Source organism: Nerophis lumbriciformis, linkage group LG19, assembly GCF_033978685.3.
Source record: "Nerophis lumbriciformis linkage group LG19, RoL_Nlum_v2.1, whole genome shotgun sequence".
Taxonomy (NCBI): domain Eukaryota; kingdom Metazoa; phylum Chordata; class Actinopteri; order Syngnathiformes; family Syngnathidae; genus Nerophis; species Nerophis lumbriciformis.
This window is the reverse complement of record NC_084566.2, coordinates 30,661,990-30,679,208: the sequence shown is the minus strand read 5'-3', so window position 1 is coordinate 30,679,208 and position 17,219 is coordinate 30,661,990. Positions and strand designations below refer to the sequence as shown.

The 17,219-nt window shown below is 41.1% G+C and overlaps 1 protein-coding gene across 2 annotated transcripts in view; it reads left to right on the top strand.

Annotated features, from left to right (window-relative positions):
- Positions 1-15,130, top strand: part of LOC133618521 (uncharacterized) — a 43,377-nt gene extending 28,247 nt beyond the window's left edge. For both annotated transcript variants that reach the window (XM_072915230.1, XM_072915229.1), the window contains exons 27-42: positions 773-829; positions 916-963; positions 1,068-1,127; positions 1,209-1,262; positions 1,345-1,407; positions 1,513-1,590; positions 1,673-1,723; positions 1,811-1,891; positions 4,503-4,556; positions 4,639-4,734; positions 4,856-4,906; positions 7,720-7,755; positions 9,912-9,989; positions 10,071-10,110; positions 11,682-11,733; positions 13,376-15,130. In XM_072915230.1, coding sequence (XP_072771331.1) covers positions 773-829; positions 916-963; positions 1,068-1,127; positions 1,209-1,262; positions 1,345-1,407; positions 1,513-1,590; positions 1,673-1,723; positions 1,811-1,891; positions 4,503-4,556; positions 4,639-4,734; positions 4,856-4,906; positions 7,720-7,755; positions 9,912-9,989; positions 10,071-10,110; positions 11,682-11,733; positions 13,376-14,318 — 1,842 coding nt within the window. In that variant the 3' untranslated portion in view covers positions 14,319-15,130. The remainder of the gene's footprint in view (positions 1-772; positions 830-915; positions 964-1,067; positions 1,128-1,208; positions 1,263-1,344; positions 1,408-1,512; positions 1,591-1,672; positions 1,724-1,810; positions 1,892-4,502; positions 4,557-4,638; positions 4,735-4,855; positions 4,907-7,719; positions 7,756-9,911; positions 9,990-10,070; positions 10,111-11,681; positions 11,734-13,375) is intronic.
- Positions 15,131-17,219: the final 2,089 nt, after the last annotated feature.

Here is a 17,219-nt window from a genome sequence, read left to right as displayed (position 1 = left end):
GCAGTTAAGCCCGATGCTATCACGTTAGCTCCGTAGCTAAAGAGCTTCACCGATGTATTGTCGTGGAGATAAAAGTCACTGTGAATGTCCATTTCGCGTTCTCGACTCTCATTTTCAAGAGGATATAGTATCCGAGGTGGTTTAAAATACAAATCCGTGATCCACAATAGAAAAAGGAGAGAGTGTGGAATCCAATGAGCCCTTGTACCTAAGTTACGGTCAGAGCGAAAAAAGATGCGTCCTGCACTGCACTCTAATACTTCACTCTCACGTTCCTCATCCACGAATCTTTCATCCTGGCTCAAATTAATGGGGTAATCGTCGCTTTCTCGGTCCCAATCGCTCTCGCTGCTGGTGTAAACAATGGGGAAATGTGAGGGGACTTTCAACTTGTGACGTCACGCTACTTCCGGTACAGGCAAGCCTTTTTTTTATCAGCGACCAAAAGTTGCGAACTTTATCGTCGTTGTTCTATACTAAATCCTTTCAGCAAAAATATGGCAATATCGCGAAATGATCAAGTATGACACGTAGAATGGATCTGCTATCCCCGTTTAAATAAAAAAAATCCATTTCAGTAGGCCTTTAAAGTGCACTTTTTGTACAGAACGCCACTACAATAGTAGTACAGGCCAAGAAGGACATTACATCTCGACAGCAGGACATTCCCAAAGTTCCCACCCAAAAGCCTTTGGAGGGGGTCGGAGGATGCTCCAGTGTGAGATGGACATGAAAATGATGTTGGACCAAAGAGTTGTTGTTTGTGTTCCAGGAGGAGAAGTTATCAGGCTCCAAAGAAAACCTCACAGACAAACCTAAAGTCAGACAGGTGATTTATTGCTATTACTGGCTGGTGTGTTTTAATGAAAGATGTGAACTTTAAGAGGAGTCGTGTGCGTGTATGTGTGCTTTCAGAAGGGCTTCAGTGCCATGATGAAGAGCACCTTCTACTCCGACAAGCAGGTATTATTCTCATGTACTGCTTTTTGTATGGTAATTCTGCTAACTGCTGGAAGACAACAATAGAATGGAGTGAGGATGTTGTGTGTGTGTGTGTGATTGTTTAGGAGAACGCTGATGTTGGGGATACATTAGACAAGGCAGAGGACCAGGCCAGCAACAAACAGGTTCTCCTAGTTTCTTCTGCACATTTTAAGGTAGTCATTGAACTTTCTCTTCAATCTTTTTGTCTCTTTTTCTGTTTTCAGAGTAAATTTGCTGAAGCGATGACCATAATGAATCCATTTAAATATGCACACAAAGTAAGGTAGACTGTCAAGACAGCAGTTGTAGTTTTGTTTTAATACATTTTGACTTTATTGGGTCCTATCTGGTCTGCATCAGGACAAGCGAAGTGATTCCAGTGACGAGGACGCACCCACTGACAAGTCATCCAGCCACAAACAGGTGTTTTCTCAATGCTCTTAAACAGGGTCATATGTCAGCTTTATCCAGTCATGTACTGACTAATATCTGGGTTACCTGTTCGCTTTCTGTGTTTTCCCCCTGCAGGCCAATAAGGACATGCTGTCTGGAAAGAAACCTGACAAAGAAGCTCCAAAAATTCCTTCCCAAAAGCCCCTGATGAAGGTAGGAGGAGCATCCAGTGTTGGCATAAATATTGTTTTTTTGCCTGTGTGAGGGTAAAATGACCTTTACTGTCTAATTGCAGGAGTTGAGGAACAGAGCTGCCAACACGTGTGTGCAGGAGAACCAGCAGCAGGTTGCTACTGAGGCTTGTCATGTGACATTTGTGGAACTTTGTTCAGTTCAGGACGTGTCTAACGAGGTTTATTTGACCATCTCGCAGAGCCAATCAGACGAAGAGACCCTGAAGGACAAAGCAACACGCCAACAGGGGGACGAGGTGACACCAGCGGAGAGCAAACCGGTTAGTGTTAGCAGCACTTGTTAATAATAATGTTAATAATAATTAGAGATGTCCGATAATGGCTTTTTTGCCGATATCCGATATTCCGATATTGTCCAACTCTTAATTACCGATTCCGATCTCAACCAATACCGATATATACAGTCGTGGAATTAACACATTATTATGCCTAATTTTGTTGTGATGTCCCGCTGGATGCATTAAACAATGTAACAAGGTTTTCCAAAATAAATCAACTCAAGTTATGGAAAAAAAAATGCCAACATGGCACTGCCATATTTATTATTGAAGTCACAAAGTGCATTATTTTTTTTAACATGCCTCAAAACAGCAGCTTGGAATTTGGGACATGCTGAGAGAGCATGAGGAGGTTGAGGTGGGGGGGGGGGGGGTTGGGATTAGCGGGGGGTGTATATTGTAGCGTCCCGGAAGAGTTAGTGCTGCAAGGGGTTCTGGGTATTTGTTCTGTTGTGTTTGTTATGTTACGGTGCGGATGTTCTCCCGAAATGTGTTTGTCATTCTTGTTTGGTGTGGGTTCACAGTGTGGCGCATATTTGTAACAGTGTTAAAGTTGTTTATACGGCCACCCTCAGTGTGACCTGTATGACTGTTGACCAAGTATGCCTTGCAATTACTTGTGTGTGTGAAAAGCCGTAGATATTATGTGACTGGGCCGGCACGCAAAGGCAGTGCCTTTAAGGTTTATTGGCGCTCTGTACTTCTCCCTACATCCGTGTACCACTCTGTACAGCGGCGTTTTAAAAAGTCATAAATGGTACTTTTTGAAACCGATACCGATAATTTACGATATCACATTTTAAAGCATTTATCGGCCAATAATATCGGCAGTCCGATATTATCGGACATCTCTAATAATAATAATACATTAATCAAATGTGAGCATTATCTTCATATAGTCTACCTTTGTACAACTGTTGTACAAACCCCGTTTCCATATGAGTTGGGAAATTGTGTTAGATGTAAATATAAACGGAATACAATGATTTGCAAATCCTTTTCAACCCATATTCAATTGAATGCACTATAAAGACAAGATATTTGATGTTCAAACTCATAAACTTAATTTTTTTTTTTGCAAATAATAATTAACTTAGAATTTCATGGCTGCAACACGTGCCAAAGTAGTTGGGAAAGGGCATGTTCACCACTGTGTTACATGGCCTTTCCTTTTAACAACACTCAGTAAATGTTTGGGAACTGAGGAGACACATTTTTTAAGCTTCTCAGGTGGAATTCTTTCCCATTCTTGCTTGATGTACAGCTTACCGGTAAGTTGTTCAACAGTCCGGGGATCTCCGTTGTGGTATTTTAGGCTTCATAATGCGCCACGCATTTTCAATGGGAGACAGGTCTTGACTACAGGCAGGCCAGTCTAGTACCCGCACTCTTTTACTATGAAGCCACGTTGATGTAACACGTGGCTTGGCATTGTCTTGCTGAAATAAGCAGGGGCGTCCGTGGTAGCGCTGCTTGGATGGCAACATATGTTGCTCCAAAACCTGTACCGGGTATGTACCTTTCAGCATTAATGGCGCCTTCACAGATGTGTAAGTTACCCATGTCTTGGGCACTAATACACCCCCATACCATCACAGATGCTGGCTTTTCAACTTTGCGCCTATAACAATCCAGATGGTTCTTTTCCTCTTTGGTCCGGAGGACACGACGTCCACAGTTTCCAAAAGCAATTTGAAATGTGGACTCGTCAGACCACAGAACACTTTTCCACTTTGTATCAGTCCATCTTAGATGAGCTCAGGCCCAGCGAAGCCGACGGCGTTTCTGGGTGTTGTTGATAAACGGTTTTCGCCTTGCATAGGAGAGCTTTAACTTGCACTTACAGATGTAGCGACCAACTGTAGTTACTGACAGTGGGTTTCTGAAGTGTTCCTGAGCCCATGTGGTGATGTCGCTTGTTGATGCAGTACAGCCTGAGGGATCGAAGGTCACGGGTTTAGCTGCTTACGTGCAGTGATTTCTCCAGATTATCTGAACCTTTTGATGATATTACGGACCGTAGATGGTAAAATCCCTAAATTCCTTGCAATAGCTGGTTGAGAAAGGTTTTTCTTAAACTGTTCAATAATTTGCTCACGCATTTGTTGACAAAGTGGTGACCCTCGCCCCATCCTTGTTTGTGAATGACTGAGCATTTCATGGAATCTACTTTTATACCCAATCATGGCACCCACCTGTTCCCAATTTGCCTGTTCACCTGTGGGATGTTCCAAATAAGTGTTTGATGAGCATTCCTCAACTTTATCAGTATTTATTGCCACCTTTCCCAACTTCTTTGTCACGTGTTGCTGGCATCAAATTCTAAAGTTAATGATTATTTGCAAAAAAAAAAATGTTTATCAGTTTGAACATCAAATATGTTGTCTTTGTAGCATATTCAACTGAATATGGGTTGAAAATGATTTGCAAATCATTGTATTCCGTTTATATTTACATCTAACACAATTTCCCAACTCATATGGAAACGGGGTTTGTATTTGAACTCATTTGATTGTGTACCTATTAAAGTGGCCGTAGAAAGTAGATGTTCTGGATCTTTCTACACATGTTTATGTGCATTTGTTTTTCACAGAACAAGAAAAAAACAAAGCACCTCTACCCGTTATTGCAGCAAGCTGCTGCCCAGGTTTGTCAATGATCTAGTTCACTTGTGCTTTCTTTGGTCTGTCAGCTTGAGTGCATTATTTTAATGTGGTTTCTTTACACAGCCTCCATCAGACGACGAAGGACTGAAAGACGAAAAAGAGAAAGGCGACGAGTCCAGACAGGAGCTTGAGAAGGATGGCACTAACAAACCAGAAGAGGTTTTTTTTTTCATTTAAAACTAATTTTCTTTAGTGTCTATTTTCCCTTAATGAGCCATAATTATTCATTTTAATAACATGTTCATCAATATCTAATTGTCTTTTTTTTTGGACCTTTTAGGTCAAAGTCAAGAAGCCCAAGCGACACAATCCCTTCATGCCTCGCGTCAAGGTGACACACACACACACACACACACACACACACACACACACACACACACACACACACACACACACGTACACATGCACGTACCTAAATAATTGCCTTTTAATGTGATTTAAAGAGTTGTACAACTGCACTGCATTACAATGAGACAGGTTTGTAATATTTCAATAGTGCCCTGATGGGGTCAAAGCATTATGATAGCAATAGTAATCGTAATATTATAATCCTTCATTTATCGCTTCGAATTGGCTCCGGACTTGACCGTGTTAGAAGAATAGCGCCAACATTAGCCGTGTGGTTAGCGTTGAGCATAGCCAAGTCCCACCATGTTGTTCCAGGTGTTATTATTAATAATAATGAATTTGATTTATAAAATGCTTTTCTAGACACTCAAAGCATTTACAGTAAGAACTGAGAAGCCATCATTCATTCACCCCACATTCACACTGTGATGGTGGTAAGCTCAATTGGTAGCCACAGCTGCCCTGGGGTAGACTGAAGGAATGGGGACTGTCAGTTTGCGCCTACTGCCTCTCCGACCGCAACCAAGCATTCGTTCACGTTCATTCACCAGTGTGAGCGACACTGGGAGCAAGGTGGGTGAAGTGCCTTGCCCGAGAACACAACGGAAGTGACTAAAATGGCGGAAGCTGGATTTGTAGCATGAACCTTCAAGTTTCTGAGCCATGTCCCCTCAATCCTTGTCATTCTACATCCCTTAGTCCAGGGGTCGGCAACCCGCGGCTCTTTGATCACTCTGATGCGGCTCAGCAGCTTACTTGCCGAACCCCCCGATTTTCCCGGGAGACTTCCGGATTTCAGTGCCTCTCGCAGAAAACTCCCGGGATTAATATTCACAGATTTTCAACCTTACAATCAAAATAAGGGTGTGCCATGAAGGTCCAGCATTTAGAGCCCTCTACAATCTGTATTAACAGCATGCCAGCCCAACCACTGGTTATACGGTATGCATCTCCTGCTTGCACACGTACGTGACAGCAAGGCATACTTGCTCAACAGCCACACAGGTTACACTGACGGTGACCATATAAAACAACTTTAACACTCTTACTAATAATGCGCCACACTTTGAACCAAAACCAAACAAGAATGACAAACACATTTCGGGAGAACATCTGCACCTTAACACAACATAAACACAACAGAACAAATACCCAGAATCCCATGCAGCCCTGACTCTTCCGGGCTACATTATACACCCCTGCTACCACCACACCTCGCCCCCACCCCAACCCTGCTCCCTCACACATCAACCCCCTCCCCTCTGTGCGTCGGTTGAGGTGAGCGGGGTTTGGTAGCGGGGGTGTATAATGAATCCCGGAAGAGTTAGGGCTGCATGGGATTCTGGGTATTTGTCCTGTTGTGTTTATGTTGTGTTACGGTGCAGATGTTCTCCCGAAATGTGTTTGTCATTCTTGTTTGGTGTGGGTTCACAGTGTGGCGCATTATTAGTAAGAGTGTTAAAGTTGTTGTTTTTTATACCGCCACCGTCAGTGTAACTTGTGTGGTTGTTGACTAAGTATGCCTTGCTGTTTCCTACGTGAGCAAGTGGAAGCTCCGTACAACGTGTGGCTGATCAGGCACGCTGGTTGTAGTGGATGCTATATACTGCACCATCATGGCACGCATGACATTGACAAGCGCCACTTAAATACAACCCGCTTGTCGCACCAACATTCATATTCCATATTAAGGTGTGGTCAGCGTCTTTGAGACCTCTGGTTAATACATAGCACAAAGCAAAAAAAAAACTTTGTACGCAGTGTTATTTCATTTTAAATTTCAAAATTTTTTAGTGGCTCCCATTGTTATCTATAATTTGTGAAACTGGTCATAATGGCTCTTTGACTGGTAAAGGTTGCCGACCCCTGCCTTAGTCAAAGGCTCACCAATGTGGAGATGTTATTGAGGAGACAGGAGTTGAAGATGAAGTGCATCAACACTTTTCCCTGCACTTAACATGAAAAACAGGCATTTAAACAATGACTCAATCAGCATGGAAATGGACAATACCCTTAACCTTAAAATGGAAGTTGAAAATATATTAGAAAATAAGACAAATACTGTACTGAAATACATATAAGACTTAATTTAGGTCAAAAATATGCAACATTTGCTATAGAAAAATAAAACGTAATGGAAAGAAGCCACAAAATTAAAAGCGTGAAGTGTTGACGAGAGATTATACTCAAAACTAACATTTAACAGGAATAAAAAGCATCCGGGCAGCACGGTGGAACATGGGGTTAGTGCATGTGCCTCACAATACGAAGGTCCTGAGTAGTCCTGGGTTCAATCCCGGGCTCGGGATCTTTCTGTGTGGAGTTTGCATGTTCTCCCTGTGACTGCGTGGGTTCCCTCCGGGTACTCCGGCTTCCTCCCACCTCCAAAGACATGCACCTGGGGATAGGTTGATTGGCAACACTAAATTGGCCCTAGTGTGTGAATGTTGTCTGTCTATCTGTGTTGGCCCTGCGATGAGGTGGCGACTTGTCCAGGGTGTACCCCGCCTTCCGCCCAAATGCAGCTGAGACAAGGGACAAGCGGTAGAAAATGGATGGATGGAAAATGCAGCCGTAAAATTTCTGTATAAATACTACAATAGTTGTCTTCATGGGCCCAGTTATAACCCACTGGAGCTTCCAAAGCCCCTATGTTAAATTATACAGGTGTGCCTAATGTAGTGGCCAGTTGTAGTATGTATTTTTCTCTTTTTAGTTTCCTGTGCTTATTGTATATTTACATTTATGCTGTTGTGTGTTGATATTTATCAAAAAAATTTCTCATGTTTGTTGCAGACCAAAGTGACCCAGAGAAAAACACAAGATGAAGAGGTACTTTTAATTTGATTAATTTATGGTTTATTAATGTAGAATCTGTTTAGTTTCTTAGTATTTTTCAGCCCTATTTGGCTTGTTATTGTTCTGTATGGTCCCATAATAACACCTGGTAGAGCGCCATAGAAGGTAGGATTAAATCCCACACTCCACAAAGATCTTAAACTGGTTCCACCCAGTCGCTGTTTATGCCTCACACAATAACACATCGTCATCTATGTCAGCGTCATTACACAAAGCACGTTTCGGTCACCTGATTCTCTCCTGCTTCGTGTAATCATTTGTCTCCTGGAGGCGTTCTTGCGTGCCTAGCACAGAAAAATGTTCACCGACATTTGTTTTTTTCCCACTGCATTCCAAGACAAGGCAGCAGCTGTGTGGGCATGTTGGACCGATCAGGGCAAAATGTGTCCTGACTAGTCTGTCTGCTTCCCTGTTCTAAAAGTCTTCATTGGAGATTAAAAACGTTAGAACTTCTGCATAAAGACAACAGATGAGGAAACATAAATATTCACGTTGAGCAGCACTTCCTCCTCTTTAGCATGTAGCTTTAGTGTTGGGTAATAAAACGACACATTTTGTCTCATGCAGGACAAAGAAAAATATTAACGACAAAGCTCTGCCCAGAACAAACAATTTATTTTACTTCCAATATGAGTCAAATATGTTAAATTAGGACTAGAGATGTCCGATAATGGCTTTTTTGCCGATATCCGATATTCCGATATTGTCCAACTCTTAATTACCGATTCCGATATCAACCGATACCGATATATACAGTCGTGGAATTAACACATTATTATGCCTAATTTTGTTGTGATGCCCCGCTGGATGCATTAAACAATGTAACAAGGTTTTCCAAAATAAATCAACTCAAGTTATGGGAAAAAAATGCCAACATGGCAGTGCCATATTTATTATTGAAGTCACAAAGTGCATTATTTTTTTTTAACATGCCTCAAGCATGAGGAGATTGAGGTGGGCGGGGTTGAGGTGTGTGTGTGGAGGGGGTATATTGTAGCGTCACGGAAGAGTTAGTGCTGCAAGGGGTTCTGGGTATTTGTTCTGTTGTGTTTATGTTGTGTTATGGTGCGGATGTTCTTCCGAAATGTGTTTGTCATTCTTGTTTGGTGTGGGTTCACAGTGTGGCGCATATTGGTAACAGTGTTAAAGTTGTTTATACGGCCACCCTCAGTGTGACCTGTATGGCTGTTGACCCAGTATGCTTGCATTCACTTGTGTGTGTGAAAAGCCGTAGATATTATGTGATTGGGCCGGCACGCAAAGGCAGTTCCTTAAAGGCACGCCACCAATATTGTTGTCTGGGTGGAAATCGGGGGAAATTCGGGAGAATGGTTGCCCCGGGAGATTTTCGGGAGGGGCACTGAAATTCGGGAGTCTCCCGGGAAAATCGGGAGGGTTGGCAAGTATGACGGGGAGAAGCAACTGCTCTGCACTTCTCACTACGTCCGTGTACCTAGCGGCGTTTTAAAAAGTCATACATTTTACTTTTTGAAACCGATACCGATAATTTCCGATATTACATTTTGAAGCATTTATCGGCCGATAATATCGGCAGTCCGATATTATCGGACATCTCAAATTAGGACCGCTTAAACCATTTCTGTTGCCCCCCCTAAAGGAAGAAGAAAATATTTTGTGTCCTCCCCCCACTGTCACTATAAATATTATAATTTGTCGACAAAATTGTTATAACCATACCTCTGCATAACAATGTAAGCTTATTAACATTAAAGGGAACAACACACCGGTCTTTCCTCGTCACCCACCGTGGTTTCAATTAAGACAAGTGCTACATACGCTTCATCATATTCTGGTACAGCAAAAAAAAAGCGTATTCCCTGAGGTAACACGCATCACACCGCTCCCCCCCTAAGGGGGCCCGCCCAACTGTTTGAGAAGAACTGGCTTAAACTTATCCATCTGCCTTCTTTCAATGACTAGTCTACCTCTCATTGGGACATGTTTCACAGTCCTGACTGCATTGTAATTGTACCATCTGGTGGGCCAATAGTGAAAGTACATTCCTGGATTGCACCTTCATCTGGCTCAGCACAGCTGTACGATGAAACATGAAACCCTGCTTATCTTGTGCCTAATTTGTGAGAATCCTATTTTGTGTGTGCTTTAAGAACGAAGGTGCAAACTTACCTCTGTTTGATCGACTGGACGAGTTCCGTGTCGACACACTGCAGCCTGAGGACATACAGGTCAGTTTGTGAAAGCCGCCATGTTCACGTCTTTGCGGCGACCCCCTTGTTATTACAATCATTTTACTTTTTGTCTTCCAGGATATGGAAGGTCTCATGGAATGGTGGAACACTGTGGAGTGTAAGTCGCCAATGTGAAAAGTTAATTATGTAACTTTCAAGTAAGAAAGCAAAAAGTATCTCTCCCTGAACACTTGGTCATTTATGAACACTGCACCAATGTTGTAAAAGTGCTCAGGAGCAAAATGCTCAGTCAGCTTTGATAGTGCTGATGAAACACACCAACCGTCAAGCATGGTGGTGGTAGTATTATGCTGTGGGCCTGTTTTGCTGCCAATGGAACTGGTGCTTTACAGAGAGGAAATGGGACAATGAAAAAGGAGGATTACCTCCAGAATTCTTCAGGACAACCTAAACCCGAAGGTTGGGTCTTGGCCGCAGTTGGGTGTTCCAACAGGACAATGACCCCAAATACACGTCAAAAGTGGTAAAGGAATGGCTAAATCAGGCTAGAATTAAGGTTTTAGAATGACCTTCCCAAAGTCCTGACTTAAAACATCATAATAATCCCCTCAATTCCCCCAAAAAATGGATTAACTGACTGGAATATAAAGACAATATAACATACATCCATAAACGTGGATGCATATGCAAAAGTGCAATATATTTATCTGTACAGTAATTTATTTATTTATATCTGCACTGCAAAAAGTCAGTGTTCAAAAACAAGAAAAAAAAATACAAAAATGAGGGGTATTTTATTTGAACTAAGCAAAATTATCTGCCAATAGAACAAGAAAATTTGGCTTGTCAAGACTTTCCAAAACAAGTTAAATTAGCTAACCTCAATGAACCCAAAAATACCTTAAAATAAGTATATTCTCACTAATAACTGTACTACTATATGAGTACATATTTTCTATTGTTTCATTGAAAATAAAACAGCAAAGTCCATTTGGCTGTCATCTGTTTTAATATGAGACACAATTGTGTCAAAGTCATGATTTTTTTTTTCATGCTTGAAATAAGAAATTATTACTTTTAAAAAAGTAGTTTTATACTTGTGAGTGTTGATGACACAGCTTTACATTTATATTTAATCTTACTTAGATTTCAGTTTTTGCAGTGTGCACCTTATTGCTATTTTATCCCGCACTACCACGAGCTAATGCAACAAAATGTCGTACTTGTCTGTACTGTAAAGTTCAAATTTGAATGACAATAAAAAGGAAGTCTAAGTCTAACTCCAAACCCCATTGAGAACATGTGGACAATGCTGAAGAAACAAGTCCATGTCAGAAAACCAACTAATTTAGCTGAACTGCACCAATTTTGTCAAGAGGAGTGGTCAAAAATTCAACCAGAAGCTTGTGGATGGCTACCAAAAGCGCCTTATTGCAGTGAAACTTGCCAAGGGACATGTAACCAAATATACTTTTGACCCAGCAGATTAGGTCACATTTTCAGTAGACCCATAATAAATTCATAAAAGAACCAAACTTCATGAATGTTTTTTGTGACCAACAAGTACGGTATGTGCTCCAATCACTCTATCACAAAAACAATAAGAGTTGTAGAAATTATTGGAAACTCAAGACAGCCATGACATTATGTTCTTTACAAGTGTATGTAAACTTTTGACTACGACTGTATGTGCGTGTCAATCATCGTTTGATGTTTGCTCTTCCTCAGCTTGGGAGGACACGCCTCAGGATGAAGACATGACAGAGAAAGAAGAGGCTAAGTAAGTGTTTGAGTCGTCATAATACAAACCCCGTTTCCATACGAGTTGGGAAATTGTGTTAGATGTAAATATAAACGGAATACAATGATTTGCAAATCCTTTTCAACCCATATTCAGTTGAATATGCTACAAAGACAAGATATTTGATGTTCAAACTCATAAACTTTTATTTATTTTTTTTGCAAATAATAATTAACTTAGAATTTCATGGCTGCAACACGTGACAAAGTAGTTGGGAAAGGGCATGTTCACCACTGTGTTACATGGCCTTTCCTTTTAACAACACTCAGTAAACGTTTGGGAACTGAGGAGACACATTTTTTAAGCTTCTCAGATGGAATTCTTTCCCATTCTTGCTTGATGTACAGCTTAAGTTGTTCAACAGTCCGGGGGTCTGCGTTGTGGTATTTTAGGCTTCATAATGCGCCACACATTTTCAATGGGAGACAGGTCTGGATACGGGCAGGCCAGTCTAGTACCCGCACTCTTTTACTATGAAGCCACGTTGATGTAACACGTGGCTTGGCATTGTCTTGCTTAAATAAGCAGGGGTGTCCATGGTAACGTTGCTTGGATGGCAACATAAGTTGCTCCAAAACCTGTATGTACCTTTCAGCATTAATGGCGCATTCGCAGATGTGTAAGTTACCCATGTCTTGGGCACTAATACACCCCCATACCATCACAGATGCTGGCTTTTCAACTTTGCGCCTATAACAATCCGGATGGTTCTTTTCCTCTTTGGTCCGGAGGACACGACGTCCACAGTTTCCAAAAACAATTTGAAATGTGGACTCATCAGACCACAGAACACTTTTCCACTTTGTATCAGACCATCTTAGATGAGCTCAGGCCCAGCGAAGCCGACGGCGTTTCTGGGTGTTGTTGATAAACGGTTTTCGCCTTGCATAGGAGAGTTTTAACTTGCACTTACAGATGTAGCGACCAACTGTAGTTACTGACAGTGGGTTTCTGAAGTGTTCCTGAGCCCATGTGGTGATATCCTTTACACACTGATGTCGCTTATTGATGCAGTACAGCCTGAGGGATCAAAGGTCACAGGCTTAGCTGCTTACGTGCAGTGATTTGTCCAGATTCTCTGAACCCTTTGATGATATTACAGACCGTAGATGGTGAAATCTCTAAATTCCTTGCAATAGCCGGTTGAGAAATGTTTTTCTTAAACTGTTCAACAATTTGCTCACGTATTTGTTGACAAAGTGGTGACCCTCACCCCATCCTTGTTTGTGAATGACTGAGCATTTCATGGAATCTACTTTTATACCCAATCATGGCACCCACCTGTTCCCAATTTGCCTGTTCACCTGTGAGATGTTCCAAATAAGTGTTTGATGAGCATTCCTCAACTTTATCAGTATTTATTGCCACCTTTCCCAACTTCTTTGTCACGTGTTGCTGGCATCAAATTCTAAAGTTAATGATTATTTGCAACAAAAAATGTTTATCAGTTTGAACATCAAATATGTTGTCTTTGTAGCATATTCAACTGAATATGGGTTGAAAATTATTTGCAAATCATTGTATTCCGTTTATATTTACATCTAACACAATTTCCCAACTCATATGGAAACGGGGTTTGTAAAAACATGAATGTGAATATTTATTGTCATGATGTCATCAGAGCGTTTGCTGTGACGGCGGAGAAGGTGCAGAAGGGCATCCGCGTTTTCAACAAGCTCTTCTCGGAGCGCGCGGAGAGCCTTTGGCAGCACGTCATGGACCTGCGCGCCATCGCCGACACCCTGGATAAGTTCAGCAAGAACACCAAGATCGCTCAAATTACTGGCGGCTCCACCAGCGCCATCGGAGGGGTGGCCACCATCACCGGCTTGGCTTTGGCGCCCGTCACCTTTGGGACCTCCCTGATCGTGACAGCGGTGGGCCTGGGCGTGGCCGCGGCAGGCGGGCTCACCTCGGCGGGGGCCGGCATCTCCAACCAGGTGAACAACTCCATGGACCGTAAGAAGGTTGAGAAGATAGTGAAGGACTATGAGGAAAAGATGGTGGACCTCAACAAGTGCCTAATGTTCATCAAGCAGGGGATTGAGAATCTGCGGCGTTTCGACCTCATCAAGATGAAGAACAACGCCTACAACCGCGACTTCCCCGCGCTCACCTCCAGCTTTTACGAGGACGGCGCCATGGCAGGCAAGGCCATCCTCATCAACGCCAACGAAATCATGCGCGTGGTGCAGATCGCCAACGTGGCCGGCAGCACGGCGGCCAGGGCGGTCCAGATCGCCAGCATGGCCACGGGGGTCCTGACAGGACTCTTCGTGGCCATGGACATCTACTTCGTGGCCAAGGACTCCAAAGAACTAAAGAAGGGCGCCAAGTCCGAGTTTGCCAGCAAGATCAGGGATGTGGCAGAGCAGCTCAGCAATGGCCTGGTGGAGCTCAACACCATACGGGATGAGCTAAAGGGCACCACACCACAGGACAACCAAGAGGACAACACCGCCTTGGACAAGAAGAAGTACGACTATGACGATTCGGAAGAAGACGAAATTGACCGCATCAAAAAAGCCTACAAGAAGGATCTCGACAACAGAGAATACGTGTGAGAGAACACCTTCAACCTTGGTCTCATTAGATGGTGCTTGTTGCCGAGGATGGCCGCCTTACAACACAATACCTTCAAGTACAAATATATCTTGCTACTTCCTCTCATACCAGCAAGAACCAGACTCGTTTTGGAGGATAATAACATGAATCTTCCCAGAATTCCTCATCTTCTACAGCAACATTTTTTTGTCATCTAAGCTTGTCGAACAAGAGGAGCCGCAGATTCAGGATCACTCGCCCAACGTTTCCGGGAGGAATGGAGAAATGTGGCCTTTATGAATTGAAACTAATCTACAAAACGCATATAAAAGTATGTTTGCTGATTGAATGTGAGAGCAAAGTTACATTCATTTTATGATGATATATTTGACACTTTATGCCTTTTAATATTGTCTAGTGGCATAATCACTTGCAGGAATTAGTATCAACCCTATTTGATTCCACATTTATGCTAATTACTGTTTTAAAAACACTTTTAAGTGCATTTTTGTTTCCGTAAAACTGGAGGATTTAAAAACCAATCAAGCTAGCGTTAGTGCTGACATACGGAAACACTCGCTGGATGTAAATAGATTTAGTATTTCTTTGTAGAAAACAATATTTTTTGGTATTAATATTCTTTTTGGTTTCATGTTGACATAGCAAGAATGCCTTGACATTGTTTGCACTGGATAATATATATCCTCTATGCAGGATTTATTTAATGAACTTTCTATTTATTTTGTTGTCTTCTGGGCGGAGTTAATACATTATTTTGCAATAAACGTGTAATATATTTTAAAGATGACAATAAAGGCCATATAACTTTTTAGTATTGGTATTTTATTTTGAACATACATACAGTTGTAGACATTTGTGATGCACCATGCTGTATCACATTGCACGCTGCAATTTCTCACTTTCCACAATACGATTAAAAAATAAATAAGCAATTGAAATTATATATGTAATATGTTAGAATAATTGTTTGTAAGTTATCACAAAAAACTTTGTGTTGAAATGAGTTCCAGGCAAAAAGACAAAAGCTGTCTTTGAGGCCTACCCAGAGTAAGGCTCGTAAAACTCCACTGGGACTTCAAAGCGGAGCGATGACAGGATCTGCCCAATTTCCAGACGAACTCTTTTTGAAGTATTTTACGAACTCTTTTTGAACTATTTTACGACCTCTCCTTTTGAACTGTTCGGTAACCAAAGGGAACGCTGTTTACGACCCACTTCCCTCCGAAAGCAGCTGTGGTCAGGTGGGGGGAGAAAGTCAAATAAAGAAGGAGGAGTGCTATCTTTTGGCAGAGCGTGCTGAGATACTGTACAAGGGTACAGTGTGTCCAGGCGTGTCTCCTCAATTGAGTCCAAATTGAATTCTGTCTCTGTTTAACTATTTGCCTCTTGTCTTGTTTAATAGATGTCATCAGTGTTTGAACCTGACAAATATATACCAGAAGTCAATGCAGAGAGCTTAAACAAATGAGAATTTAGTTCAGATTATAGGCTTTTCTGTAGCTTTACAAGCAAAATATGTAAATATGAATTTTAAAAACATGTCAAATGACAGAGAACAAAGAAACTTCATGTTAAAAAATATGTATAAAATTAATAGTTAAATAATTTAAGCATAATAAAACAAGTACAGAACAATTATATGTATTAATACTTTTAATGTTATTTTAATTTTTGTATTTTATTTTTTACTTCTTTTTTTTTTTTTTGCATAGAGGAAGACATCAAATGCTATTGGTTAGTTGCACTGTCATTAAAACTCACCTTTTACCTGAACTCAGGCATTGTCATTTAGAAATATTTCAACTCTGACTTTCATTCTGGGCCTCCAGCCAATATTGCCAAAGCTTTTTTGTCTATTTGTGGAGCGTCTCCTGTCATATTTTAGATTTTCCTGCAAAACTGGTGAGTCACACTTGCCAACACCTGAACACGGTTGGTTAGGCCCCACCCTTTCCTCCACCTCTCCCAAGTGAGTCACACACAAAGGAAAGACAAAAAGGTTTCAGATGAGATCATCTACAGGTAAGATGCTCACCATCTAGGAAACATGACCACATTGTTGAGGATTTGGCTCCTGCTGATTGTTTGTATGCTCAGGGGGAAGGTACACCTAGATATGTGTGTTGCCAGGTGTGGGCGGAAGAAGTAAGCAGACAAGACAAGTTGAGACCTGCATGTTGCCAAAGCTGCACTAACTTCAATTTGTGTGAATATCTAGCATTGTTTATAGTTTATTTCCTCATAATTTGACAGCATCTCTCTTTTTTTTTTTTTTTTTTTTTGCTGGGACTGAAATGCAACACTGCAACCTTGTGTAAGTGTGCGACAAACAACACAACACAACACTCCTGAGACAGACAGAAGGTGGCACATAATTTAGGTCAAAAAGACAATTAGCAGGCTTCTAAATCACCACATCTTTGCAAAACAGAGGATCTTGAGAAGTGCTAAAAGGGCCAAGAACATGCAAGATGCAGACAAACATCAAAGTGTTTCATCATATCTGCATGGAAAAAATATGTCAACATCTTCTATAAAAAAAATAATTCTGTTTTGATTTTTCTAAATGTACTTAATTTTTTTATTAGGCAATTATTGTTTGAATTTTAATATTAAAACATTTAATAAATCTTATGTTTCTATATTATAGTAGTTGATATATATATATATATATATTATATATATTTTTTTTTTAATATATATATATACTGTATATATACATATACATATATATACACACATACAGTCACGATCAAAAGTTTACATACACTTATAAAGAACATAATGTCAATATGTTCTACAACTCTTATTTTTTTGTGATAGAGTGATTGGAGCACATACTTGTTGGTCACAAAAAAACATTCATGACGTTTGGTTCTTTTATGAATTTATTATGGGTC